At 46.4% G+C, this 27,458-nt stretch overlaps 2 protein-coding genes across 2 annotated transcripts in view; one reads left to right on the top strand and one right to left on the bottom strand.

Moving 5' to 3' along the window:
- Positions 1 to 432: 432 nt before the first annotated feature.
- ATP5PO (ATP synthase peripheral stalk subunit OSCP) lies at positions 433 to 10,334 on the top strand. Its single transcript, XM_049627915.1, has 7 exons — positions 433 to 532; positions 1,698 to 1,748; positions 2,687 to 2,797; positions 5,457 to 5,586; positions 7,223 to 7,335; positions 9,771 to 9,857; positions 10,153 to 10,334. Exons 1-7 carry the CDS (start codon positions 497 to 499, stop codon positions 10,264 to 10,266), a joined length of 642 nt encoding a protein of 213 aa, XP_049483872.1. The 5' UTR covers positions 433 to 496; the 3' UTR covers positions 10,267 to 10,334.
- Positions 10,335 to 24,220: 13,886 nt separating this feature from the next.
- ITSN1 (intersectin 1) overlaps positions 24,221 to 27,458 on the bottom strand; it is a 219,303-nt gene continuing 216,065 nt past the window's right edge. The window contains exons 38-39 of the mRNA XM_049629272.1: positions 26,915 to 27,088; positions 24,221 to 24,652 (exon numbers count right to left, since the gene is read on the bottom strand). Coding sequence (XP_049485229.1) covers positions 24,504 to 24,652; positions 26,915 to 27,088 — 323 coding nt within the window. The 3' untranslated portion in view covers positions 24,221 to 24,503. The remainder of the gene's footprint in view (positions 24,653 to 26,914; positions 27,089 to 27,458) is intronic.

The raw sequence follows: 27,458 nt of genomic DNA on the forward strand, positions 1-27,458 counted from the left end.
GGGAAGGGGGTGTGGAGGTAGAGAGGCAGTCATGGCCCAGGCACTGGGCAGGTTGAATCCTCAGCGGGAGCTGTAAGGCTCCTTTGTTTTTATACAGAGCAAGGAACTGCACTTGATACACCCTTTGTTGCAGTGGAAAGAAGGGGTAAACGATGCTAATGATGCTAGTAATGAATGTGAAATAGAACATATGCCACCTATTTATCTAAAAGGAAATTTAAAATCTAGGGAAAAGAAATCCACCCAACTGTAAGGACCATTCAGTAATTCAAGCGTTTTATTTTAAGGTGCTGTCCGAGGCCACTAGCTCTAGAAGTCCAGCCCTTAACAACCACTTCTGAAGACCACAATTCCCAGACTGACCGCGACCTCGGCGCATGCGGCCTGGTGACCTACGCCTACATTTCCCAGCGGCCCGAGCGGCTACGCTGACGCACGCGTGCGCCCTTGCGTCTCTCTCGCTGCGTCGGCTTTGACCTACAGCCACCCGGAGAAGATGGCTTCCTGTGCAGTGTCCGGGCTCTCCCGGCAGGTGAGAGAAGGGAGGTCCTGAAAACTAGCGAGAGGATCCCTTCTAAAGTGACACGTAGCAGAGCCCTAAGAGCCACAGAGCGAGACCACAGCTGGGGAAGCGTGGCCGCCATTCAGCGTTGTAGGGCCCTGCGAGTGGGAGCGACGCAAAGCGCTCGGGCGGCCCTACCTCCCTGGACGTCCGCGGGGCTGGCGGTGCAGGGGGACGCGTGCCTGACCTTGGCGTCCCCGAGCACAGCCTCGGGAGCAGCTAGTTTGAGGTGCACGGGAAAGGGGCGGGGGAAGGCTCCCCTGGACTCCGAGGAAAGGATACAGCCCACCCCCAAGTCATTTAACCTTGTCGTTGTGGTCAAACCTGTCAGGGGTCTCTAGTAATGCTAAGGAGTATTTATAAAACACATTTCACATTTTTATAAAGGAAATGAGACCGAAAAGTTTAAATGACTCGTCCTTGGCTGCTCAGCCAGGAAGGGGTAGGTAGAGCTGAGATTCGAACCCACACGGTCATACAGAAGATGGGAGTTGGAAAGAAAATTTGTGGTCTTTATACCACATAGCAACACTATGCTTTACACATCATGACACCTTACAGCTTAGGTAAGTTTTTCATAAGTGAAAAGGTCTTTTAATCCCTACAACCACTTGTGTTATAGAACAGTTCAGAACTGAAATTATTTGAAGGTGAGCTGTGCCCTTGCAGATGCTTTTTAAGCAACGAGTTCCAACTCTGTTCCTTGATAGACTAGATATACCATTTCTCAGAACTAGGGTCAGTTCTCACATCAGACTGCTGCAGTACTAAGGGGATTAATCTTTCTTTTCCGATAGCATTTGGATTCTAAGAAGGTACATCTCTTGCAGGTCATGACTGGAATCCTCTCACTTTTTATTAAAATCCTTCCTCATGGGTGGTAACAAATGCCAGAAATTTGGGGTTTCTTGGAACATGTATTTCATCAGAACTTGTGTTTTCTCTCTCATACTGGTGTGCTAGCCTCAGCCTGTTCCTAGCAAACTAGGAAGTTGGTGGGAAAGCAGTTTCCCAGGCGGCTATGGATGATGCTCAGTGGTGAAATTTACTCCTTGGGAATAAAGAGCAGCTCATGTAATCTCCGTGATGATACTAAGAAACTAATCACTTAAAATGTCTTATTATTGTTTTAAAGGTGCGATGCTTTAGTACATCTGTGGTCAGGCCATTTGCCAAGCTCGTGAGGGTATGTCAACTTTTGTTACTAATCGTAAAGTAAATGAAAGTGCGCGGTTAGGGCATGGACTTCTGTATAAGTACTACCTAAACCTTTCTGCATGATTTGTAGGTCCCAAAATGTGATGTGTGCGTGGGGATAGGGAATGGAATAAGTTGAATGCCTGGTGTGCAACAGGCCCGTGCTTAACCTTTGTGGGAATTCCTTAAAATCCCATAACAATGATGGGAAATAGCTGGTCTTTTGTTTGCAAAAGAGGAAACAGACTGGGAAAACTCGAGTTTGGTCTCAGAGCTGGACTGGAACTAAATCTTTCTTCAAACCTGAGCTCTTGCACTGCAACCATACAGAACTGCTAAGCATATGTAGTCATATATTGATGGCAGCGCATAGGAAAAAGCCTACAGTTTTTTGTGAAAAATAATTCAAGCATCAGGCATTCAGTAAGCTGCTAAAGAGCTCCATTAAACTGAACATTGATGGGGAGACACTATAGGGGAAATTTATAGTGTCACCATTAAATGTTTTCTTGGCTCTAACATATGCAAAACTGTCTTCTATCAGCGTTTAAAATCTCCACTATGTGGAACTGATTAGTTACTGAGTTCAAAGAAAGCATAAGCTCATTTCAGAATCCATGTGATAATTGATTTATAGTTACCGCTGGAAGGGACTCTAGGTACCATATTTCCTAAGCACCACATTTTAAGATGAAAAATTGGAAGCTCAAAAATTGGAAGATTAAGTGACCTAGCCGAGGAAACATCCCTGATTTGTTTGAGAATTGCCATTCAGGATAGCTTTCTGATTCCATATTTGGTATTTAAACTTGTTGTGTGCTCTAAACAGTGTATTTTAATATACGTATTTAATCCTGCTATTGGCAGAATAATATCTGAAGTGATTTTCCTTTTCTCTTCCTCCCCCACCCCATCCTTTTTTTAAAGCCACCTGTTCAGATATATGGTATCGAAGGTCGCTATGCCACTGCTCTTTATTCTGCTGCATCTAAACAGAATAAGCTGGAACAAGTAGAAAAGGAATTGTTGAGAGTAGCAGTAAGTAGCTTTTCTGTTTATTACTTACTAAGTTTCCATCATAGGTTTTTCCTTATTTGGCCATGTTTCTCTAATGAGGTATATCCTAAGTGAAAATGAACTACAAAAAGAAAAAAGAAACAAAGCCTGTTTTCTGTAATCATGTTGATAGGAATAGTACTGGGTATTGTTATTCTGAACCTATTGTATAATAGGTACAGGCAGATACAAACAAGGATATTATTTAATATTAGGAACCAAGAGTTGAGGCTAAGAGGAAATAGAGGTCACCTTTGAAAATCTATGCTTGTATTTCAGGCAGTTCTAAAATAGTCTTTAGAGTGTATTATAACTTGCTTTGCTGGGAATTTTCTTTATGGAGCCTTTTCTCATTTTCAATTTTTTATTTTATCCCCAAGATGTGAGAGGGAAATAACCAAGCAGAGCACTCTGGGCAACAAAATCAGCAAAGGTGTATTGAGCTCCAGTACAGAACTGACAGATGGGGAAGCTACAAGGGACAGTTTATTTTTACACTTTGTTTTTTGAACCTGGAAAGAAGAGTGAATTAATTGCATTAACAGAAGTGTACCAGTGTAACTTGGGAAAATCTGTTGTAATTTTCACCGAATTTTCTAGTTAACATGTTTCTGCCCACTTTGTTGCTTCCCCTTCTCTTGCTTTATAGCTGTCACCTCCGACAATAAGCTCTGCATTAAAGGAGGAGAGGGAGGGGCGCCTGGGTGGCTCAGTCAGTTAAGCCTCCGACTTCAGCTCAGGTCATAATCTCACGTTTCTGAGCTCGAAGGCACAGAGCCCGCTTCACATCCTCTCCCCCTCTCTCTGCCCCTCCTCCACTTGTTCTCTCCCTCTCTCTCAAATCAAATAAATAAACTCAAAAAAAGGGGGGGGAGGGAGAGGGAGACACAGTCTAGCGTATACTCTCTAGAGAAAGTTTCGCACTTTTTTAGTTTTATGTTTTAAGAATTTCTTATATTTTTAATCTTATTTCTGAAGATTTTTTTTATCATACTGTTCAGAAGAAAAAACCCTGATGAGGCTAGTCATATAGGATAATATTTATTCTGTTCATTTTTCATCTCAAGCTTTTTTTTTTTTTTTTGGAATTTTTGTCCTAGCAGACAGTAATGTTCATTCCATATTCCTTTCTCTGTCCAGTTAGCTCTACAGATGATGCTTACTGTCTGAGTTGGTGTGACCAACCCACAGAGTCAACAGCCTTACTGTTGGAGACACTTGGGAGAGGGGTACCAAGAGCAGACAGGATCACACACAGGCATTTTTGGAGGTGATAATTATTGCCCGCTACTTGTCATTTATGCCCCCTTTTTTTTTTTTAATTTTTTTTAATGTTTATTTTTGAGAGGGAGAAAGGGACAGAACACAAGTGGGGGAAGGGCAGAGAGAGAGAGAGAGAGAATCTGAAGCAGATTCCAGGCTCCGAGCTGTCAGCACAGAGCCCGACACAGGGCTTGAACCCACAAACCGTGGGATCATGACCTGAGCCAAAGTCAGACGCTTAACCAACTGAGCCACCCAGGCGCCCCATATATGCCCATTTTAAACCGAACAGTGGTGTTCACAATGGAATGACCTAGATTGTGGGTGTTAGAATGGGGTTTGACTATAACCTGGAAATCAGTTAAGATGTGGAGACGTAGAAAGGAGGCACTTACCTTAAGACTCTTTATAAATGAAAATTAGCAATTTTTTGGCACTGAGAGGAAAGTGATGCTGCACAGGTGCCACTAACTGCCCGTTGGATGATACAACAGAGAAAGATGGGAAACACGAAAAACCGGATTACCCAAATGCCAGCTTTTAATTTGCGTAAGTCCGCAATTTTTATGGAAAATTGTTTCTATGGAGCCAGTCGCGTCGAAGTTTTAGCATTAGGTGGTGTATGACAGGTAGCCTGGATCAGAGCAGATTCTGGCCGAGAGCCTGGGAGAAGGTGCTAGCAGTGAGTGAAAGGCTGACAGGTATTTAACTGAAAGATGCCCAAATGGAAACAGCCATTGTTTTGTTAGAACCCTGGCTTGATACTAAGGGGAGCAAGGTGCCGGAAGCTACCCTGGGTCGCTGAGGACAGACGTTTATGAATTAACAAAATGGAGACGCGTGGTCCCTCTCCTGGTAGCTGCACTCCCACTGTTCGTCCACTCTGCCTCCCAGGCTGATTCAGGCTGCTCTGGAAACACCAGAGTTCTCTCATGGGGCTCTGTAACAGGCAGGACAGAATCAGGATCACTCTGACACAGAGAGGCCCCCCTCCAGGGGAATAACAGGGAGACTTCCTTTACTGTTAGAGCACCTTTTCAGCTGAGTATTACCCATAGTAAATACATTAACATATGCAGTTCGTTGAATCTCGGCTGCTTAGTTTTTCTGTAATCTCTCTTGAAAAGCAAAAATAAATTTAAGAAACTTCATAAAGTATCTTTAAATTTTTCCAAGAAGTACCATTGTGTCTTGTGTAAAACCAAGGTATGGTGTATTCTCAAAGGCAGAGAAAATTATTTGATTGTAAACTTTTCTTCATACATGCTTTGAGAGTGCTAATTTAATGAAATACATGATTCATAACAAAGTATGTTGTGGCGGCGAGGATCGTTCATGCACTAAAGAGTTGAAGAAATTATTTTTTTGGTACTTTCAGCAAATCTTGAAGGAACCCAAAATGGCTGCTTCCATTATGAATCCCTATGTGAAGCGTTCCGTGAAAGTGAAAAGCCTAAACGACATGACAGCAAAAGAGAGGTTCTCTCCCCTCACATGCAACCTGATCAGTAAGTATTAGATCTTTTCTACTGAAAATCTTGCCACTGGAAGTGTGGTCCGTGGACCAGGAACGTCAGCATCACCTACCTGCCTTTTGGCCGCGATCTAAGGACTTAGCCAACCTAATAAATCAACCTACTGCATTTAACTAGCTCCCCAAGTGAATTGTTTGTGAGTTAAAGTTTGAAGAGCACTGTCTAAAGGATATGACCGTGTAACGAAGTAATTGCAGTCACTACTTTTCAACCCGTGGAGAAGACAGATAGGATTCATAGCAAGGAAACGGTGTGTAACCAGTGGCTGTATCTCTGTCCTCAAAGACATTTGCATTGTTTGGTACATTAGGCTTGCTTTTCAAGTCCCATGGCCAACCCAGAATACATGTTCCAAAGAACATGTATTCGTGGCATCATCTTTGAATATAGATAATATGTTAATTTGGGGATTTGTAGCCAAACATTGGAATCTAACCTGAAATATGAAAATCAGGTTGCAGGCCATGGTCAGGAAATCGCTTGGAGATCTGTAAGGCCTCCCCACACACCCGGCTATTTTAAATGCTTGTCAGTGCTGGGTTTTTTTAAACACTGAATATACTTTTTAAATACCAAGGACCATCTTCTTCATTCACATTCTTAAAGGACATTGAATATAGCATTCTAAGGCCACAAATCTAAGTTTGCTTTTGAGGTGAATATAATACCTTGTGAATAACCTAGGGGTTTTTGTTTTGTTTTGTTTTGTTTTGTTTTGTTTTGTTTTAGAATAGTATACTAACATACAAATATAATTTGTTGTCAGTTTGGCTTACATACAACACCCAGTGCTCATCCCAACAAGTGCCCTCCTCAATGCCCATCACCCACTTTCCCCTCTCCCCTACCCCCAATCAACCTTCAGTTTGTTCTCTGTATTTAAGAGTCTCTTATGGTTTGCCTCCCTCCCTATTTGTAACTTTTTTTCCCCTTCTCTTCCCCCATGGTCTTCTGTTAAGTTTCTCAAGATCCACATATGAGTGAAAACATACCTTTCTCTGACTGACTTATCTCACTCAGCAATAATACCCTCCAGTTCCATCCATGTTGCTGCAAATGGCAGGATTTTATTCCTTCTTGTTGCCAAGTAGTATTTCATTGTATATATATACCATATCTTCTTTATCCATTCATCAGTTGATGGACATATAGGCTCTTTCCCTAATTTGGCTATTGTTGAAAGTGCTGCTGTCAACATTGGGGTACGAGCGCCCCTAGGCATCAGCACTCCTGTATCCCTCGGGTAAATTCCTAGCAGTGCTATTGCTGGGTCATAGGGTAGATCTATTTTGAATTTTTTGAGGAACCTCCACACTGTTTGCCAGAGCGGCTGCACCAGTTTGCATTCCCACCAACAGTGCAAGAGGGTTCCCTTTTCTCCACATCCTCGCCAGCATCCATAGTCTCCTGATTTGTTCATTTTAGCCACTCTGACTGGCGTGAGGTGGTATCTCAGTGTGGCTTCGACTTGTATTTCCCTGATGAGGAGCGACGTTGAGCATCGTTTCATGTGTCTGTTGTCCATCTGGATGTCTTCTTTGGAAAAGTGTCTAATGAATAACCTGTTTTGAGTGATTTTGATGTTACTGAGACACCTTCACTTTCCCAGATTTGCTTGCTGAAAATGGTCGCTTGAACAACACCCCTGGAGTCGTTTCTGCCTTTTCGACCATGATGAGTGTCCACCGTGGAGAAGTTCCTTGCACAGTGACCACTGCATCCGTAAGTGACAGCTTGTTGCTGCTGTATTTGCTTTGACATCCGTGCATCGCGTTTAGCATAACGAAAAGAAAAAAAAAAAACAGGCTAAAATCCAGAAATCGGGAAAGGTGATTGGTCACTTGGGAGGTTTGCTTCACTTCTTACACGGGCTGCCATGAACCTGTGCTGTGGAGGGGCCAGTGTGTGTCCCGTTAGTGCCTCCCTACCCGCTGACTGTTCGGAAGGACGAGACTGGACTCAAATGTGTTAGGAAGTAGTGGTTTATGTTCCCTCACAGGTTGGAGTTAGTTCATAAGTAGTCTCCTGAAACTGGACTGTCTAACCTTTGGTGGCAGCGAATGGGAAGGGTGGGAAGGGCAGGCCCTTGTGCAGTTGCTGACGTGGCTGTAATAATAGACCTATATGCCGAGTACTTCGTAATGTATTATTTAATGGCAGCGTTGTATGTGAGGTAGAATTATCCTTATTTTACAGATGAGTGAACCCAGGGAAGTTAAGTCATTTGCCCAAAGTGACAAAATAGGGAATCCGGGTTTGAACATGGCCCTCTCTCTCACAAGTACATGTACCTTAAGCTGTGCCACCTCCCCAGAATTCCTTTTGTTGATGTCCTAAGTACGTATTTTCTCCCTACTGTAGTTCAGGCCGCATAGGAAATCAGCCTTGAGGGGCTTACTTATCAGTGGAGGATGGCGGATTTGCTTGGAATACGCAGCACCTGACCTCATCTAGGTTAATATTTCTGGTATTTCAAAGATCCTCTCACTGTCCAAAAGAGCACGGCTTCAGAGAGACATTTTACCCCAGATCATGTATTTGCACGTTTGTAGTTCACGGTCGGTGCCATGAAAGTGCACAACTGACTGCGAATCCTTACAGCTCAGGCATCTGCCCGGGCCCACTGGGCCTGCCCCAGTTCTCGGCGACAGCAGGGCCCAGATGAGGCTTCACCAGGCAGGTCATACCATCCCCGTGGCTGAGCACTGGTATAAATTATGTCATTCAGTGAGTACAAGGACATGATTTTTTCATTTATTTTTTACTTTTAATTAAAAACAATTTTTTTTTTAAATGTTTATTTTTGAGAGAGAGACCGAGCGTGAGCAGGGGAGGGGCAGAGAGAGAGGAAGACACAGAATCCAAAGCAGGCTCCAAGCTCTGAGCTGTGAGCACAGAGCCCGATGCGGGACTCGAACCCGCAAACCACGAGATCATGACCTGAGCCGAGGTCAAAAGTTTGACTGAGCCACCCAGGCGCCCCAAGGACATTATTTTTTTAAAGGGTGCATATTTTTGTAAAAGTTTTTTAGAACCAACTGTTGCTAGTGCAGCAGTGTTTGATGTTGAAACTCCCGGGTAAATAAGTTTCCACTGTTCAAAAACAAAAATTATTCCTTGATTAGTGACTAAGGGCACAGTCTGTAGAAATAGACTGATTTCAAATATTGCAGCAACTGGGACCTTAACCACTCTGAACCTGTTCTCTCCTACGGGAAATGGGAATAAGAGCCGCTGGCCGCCCAGAATTGTCCCGATTAAAGGGGGTGGTGGGTGTGACATGCCAGCACAGACCGGTGCCTGGCACCCGCTAAGCCTCTGAGTGGGAGGTGTGCACATACTTCGGAGCTCTGTAACGTTGGAGGCCTGGCGAATGATGTCTTGATTAAACACCAGTAGCCTTTCACACCAGCTCCCCCAAGAGGCGTTGTTGGATCTTTGCGAAGATGGAAAGCCTTATCTGCTAGCTTGTGGACCCTTAGGTGTGGGGGTGGAGAGAGGGGATTTGTGACAAGAGGCCGCTCCTTCAGCCTTTCTCACTCTCCCCTCACCAGGAGTAGGAGTTGAGGCAGAGAGAACACAGGCTGACCTCTGAGTGCTGCCTCTGTCAGAGTCAAGTGCAGAGCCATGCGCCCCCAGGCGTTCCCCGTGAGTCTCGGAGTGCAGCATGCTTCTAGAAGCTCCTGGGAACCAGAGGTCTTAGAGATGCTAGAACCGGGTCAGATTGCAGCTTTCCATCCAAGGACATAGTGGCCTCCTGCCATGCCCACAGGGCTGCACGGGAGAGGCCTGTGTCATCAGGCATCATTAACTTCAGTATTGGGGGGGGGGTTCTTCCTCAGTCATGTCTAAGTCGTACCACTGATACCAGGGAGCAGAGACGGGGAGGGAGTGGCATTTATGGGCATCAGTGACCCGCCCAGTGAGCTCGCCGAGGTGTTCTTGTGGGACGGGACATTGGCAGGTTCCCGGCACACCAGGAGTAACTTGTGAGTAACTTGCGCTGCAGCTCCTGGAAGGGCCCAGAGACCACACAGGAATTCACGAGGCCTGTCGTGCTGATGTGTGCCGGGGGTATTTTCTTCCTGAGCTTTTACGTGGAAAGTTCTGTTCTGCTTTATCTACTTAATTAAAGGATGGTTTTGTCCTTTTTTTAGCCTTTAGATGAACCCACTCTTGCTGAATTAAAAACAGTCCTGAAGAGCTTCCTAAGTAAAGGCCAAGTATTGAAATTGGAGGTTAAGGTAGGTTTTTAATTATGTATGGTGTGTTTCCTCAGGTTCTTTGACACTGTTGAGTGGCTGTAGAAACTGAAAAATTAAATCTCACCAAATACTAAATTGTTTCTAATAGAAATTTTATGTTCTCAATTTAAATGATTATGGATTCCATTCACAATCTGACTTCTTTTTTCTAGACATAATGATAACATCTTACATTTGTACAGCATGTAGACTTTTCAAAGTACTTTTTCATCTTTCTGTTCGATCAATGAAATGTCAATGCTTTTCCACATTTCCAACCGATTTTCTTTCCTAGATTGATCCGTCCATCATGGGTGGAATGATTGTCCGTATTGGAGAGAAATATGCTGATATGTCTGCGAAAACCAAGATTCAGAAGCTGAGCAGGGCCATGCGGGAGATTTTCTGAAAGTGTTGATTTTCTGTCCGTGAAAATCCCTAAACTTGTAGCAACAATAAAATGCTTCCTGAACGGAACATATACTGTTTACTATCTTTTTTGAAGTGGAAATACAGAGAACCTTATTTTCTATCTTTCTTTCAGAATCCGCCCAGCTAAAAGGTTAGAAGCCCCGTTGGTTGGAAGATTTTAGTTTGTGTAGATTACTCTTAGGACTTTATGGAAGCTTGTGTCATTAGGAAGAACTGTTAACATTTATTGAGGCCTTTATTGCAGGCACCATTAAGTCCTTAATGTGTCTTACTTCACGACCTTGGCCTCTGGGCTCAGAGCCCGGGGAGGGGCTGACCCTGTGGGCGGAGTTGATGCCAACAACCAGGCCAGTTACCGCCCTGGAGTTTTAGTTGTCAGTGCCCATGTCCAGTCACAGATCCTGAAAGCGGGCCCCCCAGCCCCCAGGACCTGTGCTGGTCAAGACATTGGCAGCTGCCCCTCGCCGTCCTGCTTCGTGCTTCTTAACAGCTTCCGCGGCACGTGGACCCACGCCTGTTGCTGTGCCCCGAGGTCCAGCGTCAGCCAGGTGAGTGCGTGTGTTTAAGGTACTGCAGACAGGGCCAGCTTGTGCCATCTGACCATTCTAACAAGTTCTTAAGTCCTGTGCATCTTGTTTTAAACCCAAAGTGATCCGTCTTAACAGTCCTGCCCTTCATCTTCTAGTAAATATGAAGGCAGTGACGCTCCGTATAAAGGCTCTCAGGTAGATTCTGGCTAAAAAGCGGTCTTCATTCTGGAATCTACTAGAAGAACGCCATTAATCTAACAAGGATTCGTTCCCTCCCTCCCACTGGGGGCAGAGGTCTGGATCAGAGCTGCGCACTCAGCAGAGGGCAGCAGGATAGCTGTCCCGACCCCTGTGAATGTCCTCACAACCGAGGACTGGCCAGGAGCTTCGGCCGGGATAGGAAGTTGGGACGTTCCCCCTGCCGCAGACAGCTGTGCCGGCAGTGGCCGCACCGCTCTGGCTGAACTGCCCGTTGGTCCTGCTGATTCTCCCAAGACCTTTCCGGCCAACCGGCAGACGGGCAGCGGAGTCTCGTTCCCACAGGCTGGGCCCAGACAAAAGGCAGTAACCCTTCCGCTTCTCTGATAATCAGCTGATCTGAGAGGGTGGCCTGAAGGCATTTCTCCGAGACTCCCGCTCAGTGTGTGGCCACTGCACTTCGGGTTGTGAAGTACATCCCGACGGACTGGAACCTTGGGAGTACCTGGTACCGGCCAGGCACGGCGATACTCACTATGCCCACACCACCGGAAAGTTCCGTAAGTAAGGGGACGTGACGCCATCTACAGGGAAGTTTGTGATGTCGACTCCGGCTGCTCTGCACCCTGGGACGGTAGACTGGCGGCTAGGAATGTGCCCTGGAGCCCCCCAGAGGGTGTGGGTGCAAGCCTGCTCTGCTGCTTCCCACGGGTGGGGCGCCCCGTCTCCTCCACGCCTGGCTTTCGTCCCCTGTAGACGGAAGTGATCATGCTCACTTCCAGAGGGGCCGCAACAGGGAAGCAAGAGCACGAGCCAGTGCGGGGAGGCAGAGGCGGAAGGATGGAGTAAACATTGATTACTGGCTCCGGGGCCTGCCACTTCCCTGGGTCGTGTGACCCCAAGGATTGCTGAAACGCAGCACCCACCTGACACGTTATGGTCACGTGGCAAAGTCCCTCCGGTACTGCCTGCAGAAATCTGTCCTCAGGGTTTGTCCAGCACTTCCGGTCCCTAATAGGCCATTAGGATGACTCCTGCTCCATTGGTCCTCCAGGAAGGCCTCCCCTAGTAAAATACGCTGATCCTGACAGACCCCCCTCCCAAATAGGATGCTGCTTTTGAGGCCACTTCGTGTATCTTGACGCTTTATAACAACTCTGTGATACAGGTGGAGCAGAGATACCGCCTGAGGAGAGAGATTGAGGGGCCCTAGCGTTTGCTCAGTGTCACATGCTCGACCGGCTGTTGGATCACGTCCCTGAGCCCCGTCTGCCTTCATCCTAGCTTGCCTCCTGCCTACAGCCAGCCCGACACCGCACCAGACGGCATCCCACACATGAATCACCGTAAAACCACAAGCTTCTAAGACACCGGACGACTGATGGACAAAATATCTTTGGGAGAGGGGTACCCCGGGGGGTTCGCTCAGTTAAGCGTCCAACTCTTGATTTTGGCTCAGGTCGTGATCTCATGGTTCATGAGATCAAGCTCCATGTCAGGCTGTGTGCTGACAACATGGAGCCTGCTTGGGACTCTGTCCCTCTCCCACTCACGCTCTTTCTCTCTCTCTCTCAAACTAAGTAAACACACTTAAAAAAAAGTCAAGTTGTGGATAAATATACAGCTGATTTAAAAGAAAGCAATCAACAAAAGTGAAAAGTTTTCTATAAATTATGTAATTGAACATTGCCTTGTACAAGGGAAGTGCTTGGTGTGTATTAGCTATTAATGTAAGAACATCTAACACACATACACACACACACACACACACACATGCACACAGAGCAAGAAAATACAGGAATAATGAGCATCAAAATGTTAACATTTATTTTTGTGTGGAAGAGTATCTCCACTAATTGATTTTATTCCCTTTGTATTTTTCTGAGCTTGCTGAATTTTCTGCATTAACAAATATTACTTCTATAATTAGGAAAAAACAATAAATATTCTAGAATAAAATATTTCCTACTAAATTTGGTTCAAGAGGTACCTACTCAACATGCTTTATATCAGCAATTCCTTCCACTCTCTGAGCTGTGCAACGGGACCGTGTCGATCACAGAGACAATGAGTTGTAGTTTGGAAAAGCACTATTTTCTTGGTTTATAATGATTTTAATTTTTGAAACTTCAAATAATAACCAAGAAAAGCACAGGGTTTTTATGTTTACCAAAAATGGGACCTACTGATTTAAAAATAGGGCAAAGACATGCTATTTTATTGTGAAGATGTTTTTTAAGGTCCTATAACAATTCAACTGGAGTTCAAGCCAACCCAAGAACTTTAATGTCTATTTAGTTTGGGGGAGGGGGGGGCGCAGAGAGAGGAAGACACAGAATCCAAAGCAGGCTCCGGGCTCTGAGCTGTGTGCACGGAGTCTGATACAGGACTTGAACTCACAAACCACAAAATCATGACCTGAGCTGAAGTGAGATGCTTAACCGGGTCACCCAGGCCCCACGACCTCGGAACTTTAACACTGGTTCACATTCAGAGAAATCAGTGATGAAATAGGAATTTTGCCTTAAAACCAGATCAGAAGAAAATGCCATAAATCATCCCCTAAAATTCAGGTAACAGTAAAATTCAGTGTTGGGTCTGCCAATGGCACCCAGGGTTACGACTCAGGGTTGTGAACACGCAGCGTTGTCTGCGTCGGAAACTTCGCGGAAAGCCAGAGCAATCCTCGGAATGTCCTGGTAAGACAAGCTGAGCTGTGTGCTCACCCCTCAGCACCCCTGGCATTTCTGCTGCCACCGGTCAAAACTGCTCAAGTTCTCAGAAGGAGTTGGTACCGGGAGATGCATTTCTACCTGGAACCAACATTTGTGTGCAGAAAGCGTGGGAAGGGTGGTGGGTTTGGTCCGCTTAGTTGTCCTTCCACAACTCCAGCCTTCCCCGTGGGAGAAGGAAGCACACAGGAAGGGGAGCCATTGGCCGGGCTCTCTGTTTCCTGCCTGCTCAGAAGGGAGGTGGGGCAGAAAGAACCCGAAACAATCCACCGGAACAGGGTTGGCTTTCTCGTTTTATTCATGAACCATGTGAATTGAAACCATACAGGTCAATATGAACAAAGAGCTGTTTTGAAGAGATTGTTCTTTTTAGGGTCAAGAAACACAGGAATAGCCATCTGCACTGGTGTCGCTACTGGGTTAAGAAAAACAAAATCAGTTACCATAATCTGAATCAGTAAAATGTAACGTTTCATACATAATAAGGTGCCAAAAGGAACACTCGACCAGGAGAACTAACCTCAGCTTCTTTTAAACAAACAAAAAAAGCAACCTAATGTCTTGGCCCTGCTTCATCAAACCTTAGACGAATACATAATTCTACAATTTATAATAGACTCTAATAATTTTTAGAGCTCCATTGACATTACATATCAGACAATATAGTCTCCCTTTTATGGAAAATTAACGAGTACCATTATTTGGCAACAAGTATATTACAGTCAACAGGACATCCATGGCGGGGGTGAGGGGTGGCTGAGTCTCACCCCCGGGGAAGGGTTGTGAGGGAAGCAATATGCCACCAGCAGTGGGACCCATTTGTCACGAGGGACTCGTGTCAGACTGATACATTCTTTTCCAAACAGGTAAAGGCTAGCTGGAGTGGCCTGCAGGCACTGCTGGGTAGGACCCCCAGGTTCTGGCTTTCCCTGTCCCCAAAGTTTTCTGAACTACGGCCCGAGGAGCAGTTGACTGGCTAACTCATTCCCACTCAGCCCTGTTGCTACCCCAGCCAAGAGGGCACGGCGCTAAGAAAGGTCAACACCTGTGCTGGGCGGATGGACCAGAGCTGGTCCAGTTCTGGCGAGCTGGCCTGAGATGCCCAGCCCCCTGCCCCCAGGCTGAGCTTGAACAAGGAGATCTCCGAATGGCTCCATCTTTGGGAAGAAAGTCAGTTACATCCACCAGGACAGCTCCTCAAGGTGATTTGCAGATTCCTCGTATGCCTCAACAGATTCCAGGAAGCTCCCAGAAATCACAGCTTCCCACCCTGGAAGTCCAGGAATCACTTGGACTCCAATGTTCACCGATCTCAGGCTTATCAAAAAGGAACTTCCACTGCTGGTTATCAGCAAGAGGCACATAGCTAACTGTTGAAAGAAATGTTGAAAATCCGGCGCTCACACTCCCCACGAGTCCCTGCAAGCCATCGGCCCTACACTCTCCACGGCAGCGACCCCCATGCAGTGCCCTGTCTTACCAGGAACTATTTGCTTTGTGGCATCACTTCCAGTCTGTTGGGGGAAGCTGGCCCCCCAGCTTGTCACCTCCTGAAATGACTTCCAACTGTATCTCTCAGGGGTTTAGACATCGAGTTTCACGGGCTTTTGTGTTGTATCTTCTCGGTGGCCTGCAGGGACGTTTCTGGTGGCAAGTCTGTGCCCTAGAAGCATCTTGGGCTTCTGCCTCTTTTCTGGGAAGGGGAAGATGAGGAAGACATCTTGCCCCTGGGATCTCCATTAGGGACACCGGCATCTCAGGAGACTGCTCTGCCCTGCCTGTTTTGTGTGCCCAGAAACTCCAAATTTCACTCTTCAACCCACCCAGCTATGCAACAGGCAAAAGTGGCGAAGACGCCCCGGGGAAATTTCATTGAAAAGGCAAACATCAAAGGGATGTGCCCAATCTATCCAGGAAGAGAACCGCAAAGGGTGACCTGGAAGTCAGGGTGGGGGTCGGGGGAGGGAGGGGGATAGGGAGTCCTTCCCATGTTCTGAACTCTCTAGAAGGATGTTTGGTTCAGGCTTGAATTCCTGATCAATCTGCCAGAACTCATGGAAGCCTCTGTGGCACATGGATCTGATGGGAAACAGGCTCTCAGTACTCTCCTCCTTCCTGACACAACCACCTTCCAGAATGCTACCTGTTCAAGTCAGTTTTTAATGAAACACCAAGGTCCCACCCGAGGTCATGGCTACAGGATATGTTTCATTTCTTCATACCACCCATTTCATTTAAACTAATCATATTCTCTGCCCCCAAAATGACTTCTTTGAATTTCTAACATATGCAACTCAGATTTTCTTTTTAATATAAGAAATTTAGTTGGGCTGAACCCAAGTAATCTGATTAAGTATTTTCTACTCCTGGAATAGTTTTTTAATTTTTTTCTATACTTTTATGCACTTAAATTAGATTCCTAAAATACTCTCATTATACATACAGAAAAATAATCTCTCAATGACGAATCACATTTTACAATAACAAGTTAAATATTTTGACTACAGAATCTATGTTAGTTTATGCAACATTTACCAGCATAGCCTCTTACATACCATATATACAGTTAGTCATGGACATTCCCATAAACACACAGCAGAGATTTCATGGCAAACCTTTTAAAGAGCATAACTTTTTCACTTTATGGATTGGAATTCTGCCTTTTTCTTAGCTGGAAACTGTATCAAACGCAGAAAACCAGATGCCAAGAGCTGATTATCATACACAGGACATTTTTTGTTGTAGATTTCTCATCTATATACATGTATTTACACATATGTTGACCACCTACAGACGTGAGGGTACAAAGCTAATGCAGCTAAGGCAATACAACATGAATTATATGATTGCCAACTTCTCAATCTACGCAGGGCTACGGAAGGTAGAGGGAAGGGGGCCAGGAGGGTATAGACTTCAGCTAGCTGGGTTTCAGCAGACAACATCTAAAGCTGGCTTCACAGTTCAAAGACACTTGGGCTATTGGCAATGCATGTTTTCGATGCATGTGTAAAAATAAATATCATTACCAAAGATCTTGCCAGAATATCTACTTTCTGACACAGTGACTATTTAGCAGATGACATCTTAAGGATGTTGATTGGTAAAATGCGCATCAAAACGTTCATTTATGAAAATTAACGCGAACACAATGTTAATTACTCTGGAAAACACTACCTGAAATTTCAGTAGTTTGGAAGGGTGCATTACGTGTAGCAACAAAGCTATAATTTGCTACTTCATTCAAAGCGACGCAGTCATACCCACACAAGATGAATGTGCAACGTCTGTGCAACTTTCCGTCAATATTTTTACTTAGCAAGCTTTGGGATTCCGGGCAGAATCGGGAAACAGAAAGGAGTATTGCTCTGTGTGTGTAGGAATGAGACTGATTTGCCAAGAGGAAGCAGAACTGCAAATGTTGTGGAGCGTCCAGCCCAGTGCAAGAAAAAGGAAGAAGTTGCTTTGTGAGAGAAAGCAACAGCGAGCAAGCTCACCTGCCTGGCAGAGCCGTGGACTTCTAAAACTTGAGGCTACTCACACACGGGGCTCTTTCCTCTCTCCTGAGCTCACCCTACTCCAAAGCCATCCGTGGGATCCTACAGGGAGAGCTGAGCTGGGTAGGCCCCACGTCCCAGAGGCAGGTGCCCCCAGACGCCTGGAGACTCCTCAGCTCTCTCTCCGGGGAGTGGCCGTGGACCAAGCCACTTGCAGACCCCGGGGAAGGGGCACGTGCACCTCCCCCAGCCTCCTTGCTTCTCCTGTTGCTCTGGATGGTCCTCTGAAGGCAGAGGCTCAAAAGGCCTCCCTGTCCTACCTGGAAAGGGCAGAATAGCCCGCCGAGGCTGACTAAAGACCAAAGGGAACGGTCTTACTTCAAATTAGTGGGTTAAAGGCTCGAAGGCCTGGGCGCCTGGGGCACGCCCTGGACGGGGAGCTAAGAGAAGGGCAGATGACTCCCTCTCTGGCCGTGGGGCACATCTGTCACCGAGCGGTTTGGGTCTTGTACCCTCTGATTAGTCTGGACCGTTTGTGCTGCTATGAAATAAGAGCAGACGCTTTGAAAAGTATTTTCAGCTCAGCTCTCCCCGCCTCCACCTGCCAGGGAGACTTTACAAAGTGAGAAGACAGAAGATGAAGCCCCACCTGCCTCAAGAACCAAGCGAAAGCACAGCGTGTCCAGGGCCAGCTTCGCGAGCGCGTGACCCGCACAGTCACACGGGACCACGTGCTTGGTTCAATCCTCTGCCGCCACCACCTCAAACCTCTTAGTAATTTTCAACAAGGGGCCCCGATCTTCATTTTGTAGCGGCTCCTGAGCGCGACCACGGTGGGGTCAGGCCAGCCTGCTCCTCTGTTCAATCCACTTGGCTTCGTTTCTCTGGGTGCACACGCAAACACACACACACCACCCACGCATCACGTGCACACCGCACGCAGGCACAGCGCACGTATCACACACGCCACACACACTGTCAGGCTCACACGCATCCTCTCACACATATACACCACACGCGTTCACACACTATATACACTCATACTCTCACATACACACGCTACACATTTACACACCCCAGACCACACACACAGCCCCCCCCCCCCCTCACAACACCATACATGCAACCGCGGGGGCCGCAGGAGGTGGAACCAGCGCCCCGGAGCCGCCCGCGGACCGCAGGTTTCCAACGGGAGATCGCCCCCTGGCGGCCACGGCGGGTAGGAAGGCAGCCGCTGATTCCTCAACCACACCGCAACCCCCTCTCTCTGGTTCCTGAATCCCCCTCTGCCCTAGGCCCCCGCTCTTTTCAGACGGAGACGCGGGAGGAAATAAGAGATTTGAGTATAAGAGGAGAAATGCAGAGGAACAGAGTTTTAGAAACGCAGCCGCGCAGGAATGTTATTCTTTTAAATGATAAAAGCACAAAACCGGTGTTGTAGAAGAAAGGTCCCTATTCCTACCACTGCACAAAAAGAAACCCTGGTGACTGCTTAATTCTCAGGAAATATCAGAGAAACGCTCAGTGGTTTTCAAGACTGACCAAATGAGCCCACTTCTGAACGCAGTTTTACCTGGTGGGCTTTGAATACTAAAATAGTCGCGCTATTCAGATGATATTAACAATACAGGCTGCTACAGAACGTAGAACAGAATCCACTTAAAAACAATCCACACAGGGGCGCTTGGGTGGCTCAGTTGGTTTAAGCATCCGACTCTTGATTTCAGCTCAGGTCATGATCTCACGGTTGGTGGGTTCAAGCCCCCCCCCCCCCCCCCCCCCCCGACGTCTGGCTCTGTGCTGACAGCACAGGGCCTGCTTGGGATTCTCTGTCTCCCTCTCTCTCTGCTCCTCTCCCACGCCCTGTCTCTGTCTCTCTCTGTCTCTCTCTCAAAAATAAACATTTAAAAAAAAAATTCACACAAACCCTGACATACAGTAGGGGCAAATTTACCCTGAAATACCACAACCACATACAGTGTCCAAAAACTTACTCTATTACGTATGTGTTATCTGGTTCTCCAAGGCCAGAGCAATGAGGGTTTCTCTTAATGGAGGAACTGATCTGCCTGTCACTGATATAATTATTTAGAGGTGGAGATGAGCTTTTACAAGCATTGGGTGGTATTTAAATAACTCCAAGTCAGATCTACAATTAGGCCATGAAAGCCACAGAGGCAGGCCTTTCCTTTGTATCTCCCAGTCCCTAAGACAGTGGCCTAGTGCAGGGTGGGGACTCCCAGAATGAACAACACACTATTAGCCTTACTGACTGAGTTACTAAGAGATCACAGCCCAGAGATAAGACTCCAACATGTTGGCATCTGGGTTTTCATGCTCCCAAGATAGAGAGAGCTGTTAGATGTTTCTATCCTTCACGTGGAGTAAGATTTCCATGCTTATCAGGAATAGATTCTGGCTCCTACGGATATCAGGTGATGTACCTCAGTTGAGCGTGATGACCTAGAAACACATCCTGGATCCGATACAGCATGAGGTGAGGAAATGGGAGTTCTAGAACTTTCCTTCCCTTTAGCTCAAATAAACGGCTGTTTTCCAAGCACGATAGACATGCCAACGTGATTTACACCATACTAAGCGGCCCCCACAAAACACAGCTCAGGGCACTGCCAGGAGAGTCTTGGCTGCTGACCTGGGCTATTCCCAGCAGAAAGGGGAAGGCCTGCAGGCATTTCGACACCTCAGGGCACAAACAGAGGGAGGTGTTACTTTCGCCGACTGCCTCATAGGGCAGCTCAGACCACAGCATCGGAGGCTTCACCTTGTCACCGGTTTCTGGTGCTACCCATTATGCTTTTTACCTAGTAGGAACTCGGCCTCCTATACCAGAAAGCAAAGGAGAAACAGCCAGGACCGACTGTTTCCCTCAACCTCACCTTCTGGCACCAGAGGCTCTATATGCGTAGAGCAAGTCCATCTGGAGTAAGCAGACCCTTTGCTAACCTCACGTTCACCTCGAGTCTGAAAAGACCCTACCACCTCTGAAGTCTGCTAGTGTCCGTTTCAAAGTGCTCGTGTCTGCTGTAAAGCTCATCTCCAACCTCAAAGGAGAAGGCAGTCAGAATAAAAGGAAAGGGAAGAGGAGGAAAGGAAAGGAGAGGAGAGGAGAGGAGAGGGAAGGAAAGGAAAGGAAAGGGAAGGAAAAAGGGAAGGGAAGGGAAGGGAAGGGAAGGGAAGGGAAGGAAAGGAAAAAGGGAAGGAAAAAGGGAAGGAAAAAGGGAAGGGAAGGGAAGGGAAGGGAAGGGAAGGGAAGGGAAGGAAAAAGGGAAGGAAAAAGGGAAGGGAAGGGAAGGAAAGGGAAGGAAAAAGGGAAAGGAAAGAAAGGGAAGGGAAGGGAAGGAAAGGAAAGGGAAGGACAAAGGGAAGGAAAAAAGGAAGGGAAAGAAAGGGAAGGGAAGGGAAAGAAAGGAAAGGAAAGGAAAGGAAAGGAAAAGATAGGAAAGGGAAGGGAAGGGAAGGGAAGGGAGCACATGAAATACAATTAAAACCCACTAGCTGTTTCCAACGGAAAGTTTTAACTTTGTTACACACAAATACAAATTTTCTTCTGACGAATCAAAAAGTCCAACCAACCAGAAAAGGCTATTTGGAGTAGAGATGGAGAAGTCTTTTTCTCCTCATACAAAGTATTGGCAAACTCTAAATTATACTCCTAAATCTCCACCTTTCTAATAAAACCAGAAGCACTCATCCATTTCCCCTCGTTCTCCAACCCCACCGGATTCGAGAATGCTCCCACTCTGCATGGTCAGTGGCTTATGATTGCACCGGCCAGCTCCTGAAGGGACAGCTCACCTGCCTGGTCTTGGACAGCAGACCTCCAATCATCCTTCCCTGGTGGCTCTAGCATCTAACCCCCGACTTCATTCCCACCCCGGAAGTCACAGGGGTGGGGGGGGGGGTGGTACCAGGTCACCAAGATGCAAGTGATCAATTTACCCACTTTCTGATGGGATTTTCTTTTTTCAGTTAAATTCAGTACTATTCAACCACATGAAATCAGTTACCTTCACATACGTAGGTCATGCTCAAGCTCTTCAAAAAAGCAAAGAAGAAAAAAAGTCCCCTTTAACACTAATGTTCTTTGGAGCACCGTTCTCTTTCCTGCCGTCAGAGGACAGGGACATGTTATCCAAGCAGTCAAACAAGGAAATCTGGTTCCAGTTTCTCAAGCATCCCTGGTGACCCTAGCCTAGGAGAGTCCCCCATTCGGGGTCAGGCAAGCCCAGGATGTGAATGAACACCCTCCAGGCTCTCCTGGTTACGGCCGACCTGTTTCCAGGAGATGATCCTGCCAGGCTGCCTGCCTGCCTGCCTGCCAGGGAAGACAGTACCAGCCAGAGAAACCCTGCCCAGAGGGATTAGGATACGGATTGTCCATTCAGGAGAGCTAGTCTACATAAAACCCCAGTCCAAGGGCTCCCGTTCTCAGCACACAGCCTGAGAGCAGAAAAGCCCCTTGCTGGGCTAGAGGAAGTCAGTGTGGCTCAGAGTAGATGGGAAACGTACAAGGGCATGTGGAGGGCTGGGATCAGAATGCCAGGCTATCATGGCCTACAGAAACCCTGCATTTAGAAGCAAAGCGCTAGGAAACGGGCTGCTTATTGGAAAGAGACATTTCTTCTCTATGAAATTTAGCCCAGGCAGCCAAAAAGCCAGAAAACGGCAGCAGAAACAGGCTCAGAGCTGGTCACCAGTGATCACTCTTGTCATGAAACATCATAGGGCCTCCAAGCCAAAGAGAATTTTCCAACTGGACTGGCAGCCAGGGCCCAGTGACATTGTAAAGTCATTGTAAAGAGAGGTCAAAGAGACACCATGCACCGTCCACATTTCTCTATCTCCTCCCCCACCCCAGCATGACTCCTGAGTCATAGCTGGATCTCAGGGCCAGACTACATCATCCACAAGTAGGATCGGTCACAGTACCAATTACACCACTGAGTGCAAGGACGCCAATCCAGAATTGCTGTCCTGGAGGAGGCAGCTCAGGGATGCTCAACGTAGTCACTTGGGAGAAAGACTCGCATACTGCTCTTTCGTGCCACATTAACTCCGATGATGGGACGCAGCGAGTGGGTGATGCCGTGAGTGGGTGACCGGCAGGCCTAAAAGGGCTACTAAGATTCTTGTCATTGTTCACACTACATCCTACCTGGATAAACAGTGATGACCAGCCCTGACGCACAAAGAAAGCCAATGAAGAAAAGGGAGAACAGAAGGAAAGGGATTGGAATGGTGACCCAATACTACCCCACTGACACACTGCATACGTTTTTTTTTCTACCATAGAACACGTCCTTCACGAATACACTGAACAAACTGTATTGGGTATAGAAATAGGAAAGCATAAGTTGTATGTCTATTTATAGATTTAATTCCACACAGTTGCTTAACAACGTCAAAAAAATATAAACCTAAGGTATTTTCACTATATCTTCTTCTGGGAAGTGGTAAACAAATGCATGCCTGAAGTTCACCTTGGTCTGTAACAGTGTTCAGTTGAAAGTTTCTAACTAAAGGGTGTGTCTGTTTTAAAAAATACTCATGTCTGTTTGTTCGCGATACAAAATTCTACACTATCTTCAATAAATAAATAATAAAGTGTTTCTTAAAAGTATGAAATGTAAACTTTGTTGCCCTTTCTAACACACACATTTTAAAAAGTGCTTGAAATATGACAGAGCTCTTATGGGAAATTATGACACTATGCATTCAGTTCCCAGCAAAGTGGAGACTCGGCCACTATGTTAATGCTACCACTTACAAAGCATTTCTACAACCCTAGTTAAATTAGGACCTACAATCGAAGAGAACACTGTCTAACACAGGAAAGCTGGACTCCAGTACCAAGAGAACATGCAAAGAACATGTCATGGCCACAACAAACTGGGATTAGGAGAACATTAACATGCGAACAAAATACGGCCCACACTTTTCATTAGCAAATCAAGTTATTATCTAGTTAACCAGCCTATCTCCTGGCTATTGGGGGTGGGGTGGGGAATCAAAGAACTCAAACCAAACAGCTTGGCACATGGTCATACGTTCCTGACTCTGGCAACAAGCACATGGGTTTCCATTACTGAGAGGTTGGTTGTGTATGGAAGAATATGGGAACGAGTCTTGGGTCTTCCCAGGTTTGTGAGGCGTGTATGCTCCTAGGGCCTTCCCCCCAGCATGTAATGGAGTTCCTTTACATCTTTCCATCCCACTTCCGGATCGCGACTTTTCTTTTTCACGTCTTGGGGATGTTTCTTTCTTGGGAACACACCAAAGACAGCTGCTAGAATTTCCCATGACAATCAGGATCCGGCACATTCAAGCAAAAGCAGGCTCAGAGCTGGTCACCAGAGATTACTCTTGTCACGAAACATCGTAGGACCTCCAAACCAAAGAGAATTTTCCAACTGGGCTGGCAACCAGGGCCCAATGACATTGTAAAGTAGCCTTTCAGGTGACCTGTGGTGATCTAATCCAACAAAGTATAACTTTGTAGATAACAAGCTTCCTTAACCATCTTCCAAGCATGCTGGAAATCAAAACTGGATCACCCGAAGGTAGCTAGTGATAGTTTTCATTGACATCTATCAATAAAAGACCTGGAGGGCACTGGAAGGGCTCTAACAATGCACCTGCTAGAATCTTCCATGGACCAGCTCTTCAAAGAGCTAGCCCACTGTCTGATTTGGAGACCACCTCCCCGACTGATCATATCCAGGGCAGCATTTCAAATAAGGTCCCGGTGGGGGAATAAGATTCTGAAGCAATGGCAAGACCTTCATAGTTACTTCTAAAACACACAAAGGACTAGGCATCATGGGCCCAGGGGCCTATCTGGGGACTGGTGGAGGGTTACATGAGTTCTCCAAAAATACAGACATTGCATTTATAAATCTATTTTACAGTGACCAGACCCAAGCCTCGGGCCCAGGGATGGGCCAGACTCCCAACCAAATCTAGCTGGGGGCTATGGGATTTCAAAGACCCTAGAAGCCATGATGAGGCCTGCAGTGAGGACGAAGGAAGACAGTTCTGCTTCATAAAATGGGAACTTGTTTGGGGGCGGGGGAAGGATTGTCAAGAATTATTCCTAAAAGTTTTGAGGGGCCTGTCTTCACTGTCCCGTTGCCCTGTGGCTGAACATCCAACGGTGGTCTTAGAAAAGCAACCCCATGTCCAGATCGCACCTGCTGCCTCGGGCTGGAGGAAGTCTACCAGCACACCAGGGCCTGCTCCCTATGGCTCATCAAACAGCTGCAGGTCTAAGCGGACCACAATCTCCCCTGTGGGGACTTCATGTAGCAGGAGACACTTTGTAACTGGGCCCTTGGAACCCTGGTCCTTCTTGATGTCGGCCACACGGATCTCTGTCCGACCCAAAAAATCTGAAAGGAGAAAGAACACCCTGCTCAGAGAGAGAATTCCTTAACTTCAAGGCATGTATTTGGCACACTGGGAATTTTTCAGCAACTTGTTATACCCTCCCTTCTTCCAAAAGGGAATTAGGTCAGTTTATAGGAATCCATGAACCACAATGACAGAGCATAAGTTTTGAATGGAGGGAAAGAAAAAAAAAAAAAAAAGGACACCAGGGTGGGGACGAAGGTGAGTCTAGAAGGAAGTGAAAACAGAGACGATGACAGTCCCCACACCTGGGGAGCTCCAAAGGCCTAGAAGCGTCCCGGGAGGCAATGCAACATTGGATGCCATATCAGCTGCACAAAGATTGAAAAGTAATATCTCCCAGGGTTCGTCACAAGAGGACACTTCGTGATGTCACATCCTTTTCAGAAAAAGCAAAGATGGTGAGCTAGGGCTGGTCCTTAAAATGCCCCTTGCGTGTGCCAGAGAGCAAACGCAAGGTGTGGGAGAGGAGGCCACACACAGCCTGGGGCTGCATGCTTTCAACAGCGCTCCCAAAACTATCTCAACCCCACTTTTTATCAAATATTGAGCACCAGTAGAAGAACAGATGTGAATATATTTGTGTTTTTTAATTTTTTTTTTTTTTAAGTAGGCATTACGCCTGGTGCAGAGCTAGTGCAGGGCTTGAACTCACGACCCTGAGATCAAGACCTGAGCTGAGATCAAGGGTCGGATGCTTAGCTGACTGAGCCAGCCAGGCACCCCTGCCCCCTTTTTAAACTTTTTATTTATTTTTTTAAGTAGGCTCCACATCCAATGTGGGGCTCGAACTCATAACCCTGAGATCAAGATCTGAGCTGACCCCCTCCTTTTTTAAAAATTTTTATTTATTTTTTTTAAGTAGACTCCACATCCAATGTGGGGCTTGAACTCATAACCCTGAGATCAAGAGTTGCACACTCTGCAGACTGAGCCAGCCGGGTGCCCCTATACTTGAAAATTTTTTTCAAATTAGGCAACTACGCAATGGTGTTAAATGGGCCTCCAGACCATAATTCCTTCATTTATTCATTCAAGAATTATTTAGTGGAATATACTGCTATCCAGGCACTCCTGTACAGGAAACAGCCTTTCAAGATTCCACTTGGCTCAGTCAGAAGAACCTGTGACACTTGATCTTGAGTCATGAGTTGAGCCCCATGTTGGATGTAGAGATTACTGGAAAGAAAAAACAAACAAACAAAAAAAGCTTTAAAAAATAATTTAAAAAAAAAGATGTGAGAATTTTTTTCTGGTGGACAGATGCAAATTTATTTTGCCCTATGCTCATTTTGTGGGAATAATCTCTTATATAAGAACAACACTAGGATTTTTAATTTATACCCTAGTGGAGTTGTCACTGTGTCCTGTTATTTCCCTATTTAAAACGACCAGTCTTAAACTTTCACTTGTCAGAATAAAAACTGGCAATGAAACACGGTAGTCGAGAGCCTAGCCTTGAGAGTTGTTCTGGGCATTCTCTAACATTTAGCCAGCTATGTGCCTGTCTTTAGACCGTAACCAAAGGTACCTAACTCACAATGAGATAATTCATATAAAAGTATTAAAAGGCAAAAGCCAAGCTAGCAGAAGCCCCTCACTCCTAGCACTTCCCTATACTCTTTGGATATAATTGAGCCTGCCATCTTCAGACTCTCTGGTTTTTATCAGCTGAGGAAAAGAGAGAGAATTTCTTGGAGTCATTGGCCAGGTGCCTTCTTTTCCAGGCTCAAAGCAGAAGCAGGAAGCGGGTTGAAGGAATGATTCATCCAACCCAGTTCCACAGTTCCATCCTTTTGATTAACCAGACATGTCACCCAAAGTGCACTGATTGCTTCTTGCCACGCCTGTCGTGGGCTGACACTTTTCTTGCTCAACGGGCTACTTTTATCCATTATCACCGTGGCTTTGGGCCAGGAACTAAAGGACTGGGCTGAGACTCTGGGGTACAGTCTTTTTTGCAGTCACGTGCTGTAGGGAGGCATGGGACTGTGTTCTCTATCTAGGGCAGCTGGACCACTCTAGACCAAACGTGCTTTGTTCACCTTTTCTGAGATGTCCCAGCATCGGTGAAGGCCACTTTCTAGGGGGGCTGAGTCTTGCCTTGCGCCAACCTCATCTTTCTGGGGGAGGGGGGTGTCAAAAAAAATCCTGGGCACCAAGGTCCCAGGTAGAAAACATTTACCCCTGAAAGCTGGATGACAGAGGAGGAAGGGCACCTCGCGAGGCCGCTCTCTACTCACCGTCTGGAGAGAACTGGTCCCTCTCAAACACGGTGATGCAGAGGACCTCCTGCTCCAGGTCTTTGATGAAGAACTGGCAGTTGGAATTCCATTTGGGATTCAGAGTGTCCTGGATCGTCTTGGTGATGTGACACTGGGAGCCCATGGTCACCTCACAGTACGGGTTACTCTTTCCTAGAGTGGACACAGTCTGCTAGACTCCTACCTGGCTGCAGGGCTCTGGGCATGGCATGGCAGGGTCACAGCCACGATGGGCAGCAATTTCCCTCCATGTCCCTCATTTTTACCACCCCCTTCCCATTGCCACACTCGATAAGTGCCATAAAATGGAGAATCTGGGCAAAAACTCCCACAATCCAGCATCACAGTTAAGTTATAATACGTAAATATTGATAACACTTAAATAATTAGATTAATGGACTTTAAAATTAAGCCTTTCCTGTCTCTTTGCTATAGCCTTAGACTGTATCACATCCACTATGAAATGGCAACCACCCGGATCTCTCTGAAAAGCAAAATGGTGGGAAGGATTAAATTAAAAAAC

Source organism: Panthera uncia, chromosome C2, assembly GCF_023721935.1.
Source record: "Panthera uncia isolate 11264 chromosome C2, Puncia_PCG_1.0, whole genome shotgun sequence".
Classification (NCBI taxonomy): Eukaryota; Metazoa; Chordata; class Mammalia; order Carnivora; family Felidae; genus Panthera; species Panthera uncia.

Excerpts from the sequence above, each read along its gene's own strand:
- ATP5PO (XM_049627915.1), top strand. The coding sequence starts at position 497 with ATGGCTTCCTGTGCAGTGTCCGGGCTCTCCCGGCAG. Across the intron at positions 1,749-2,686 it reads CATTTGCCAAGCTCGTGAGG|CCACCTGTTCAGATATATGG; the intron begins GTATGTCAACTT and ends CTTTTTTTAAAG. Across the intron at positions 9,858-10,152 it reads TATTGAAATTGGAGGTTAAG|ATTGATCCGTCCATCATGGG; the intron begins GTAGGTTTTTAA and ends TTTCTTTCCTAG.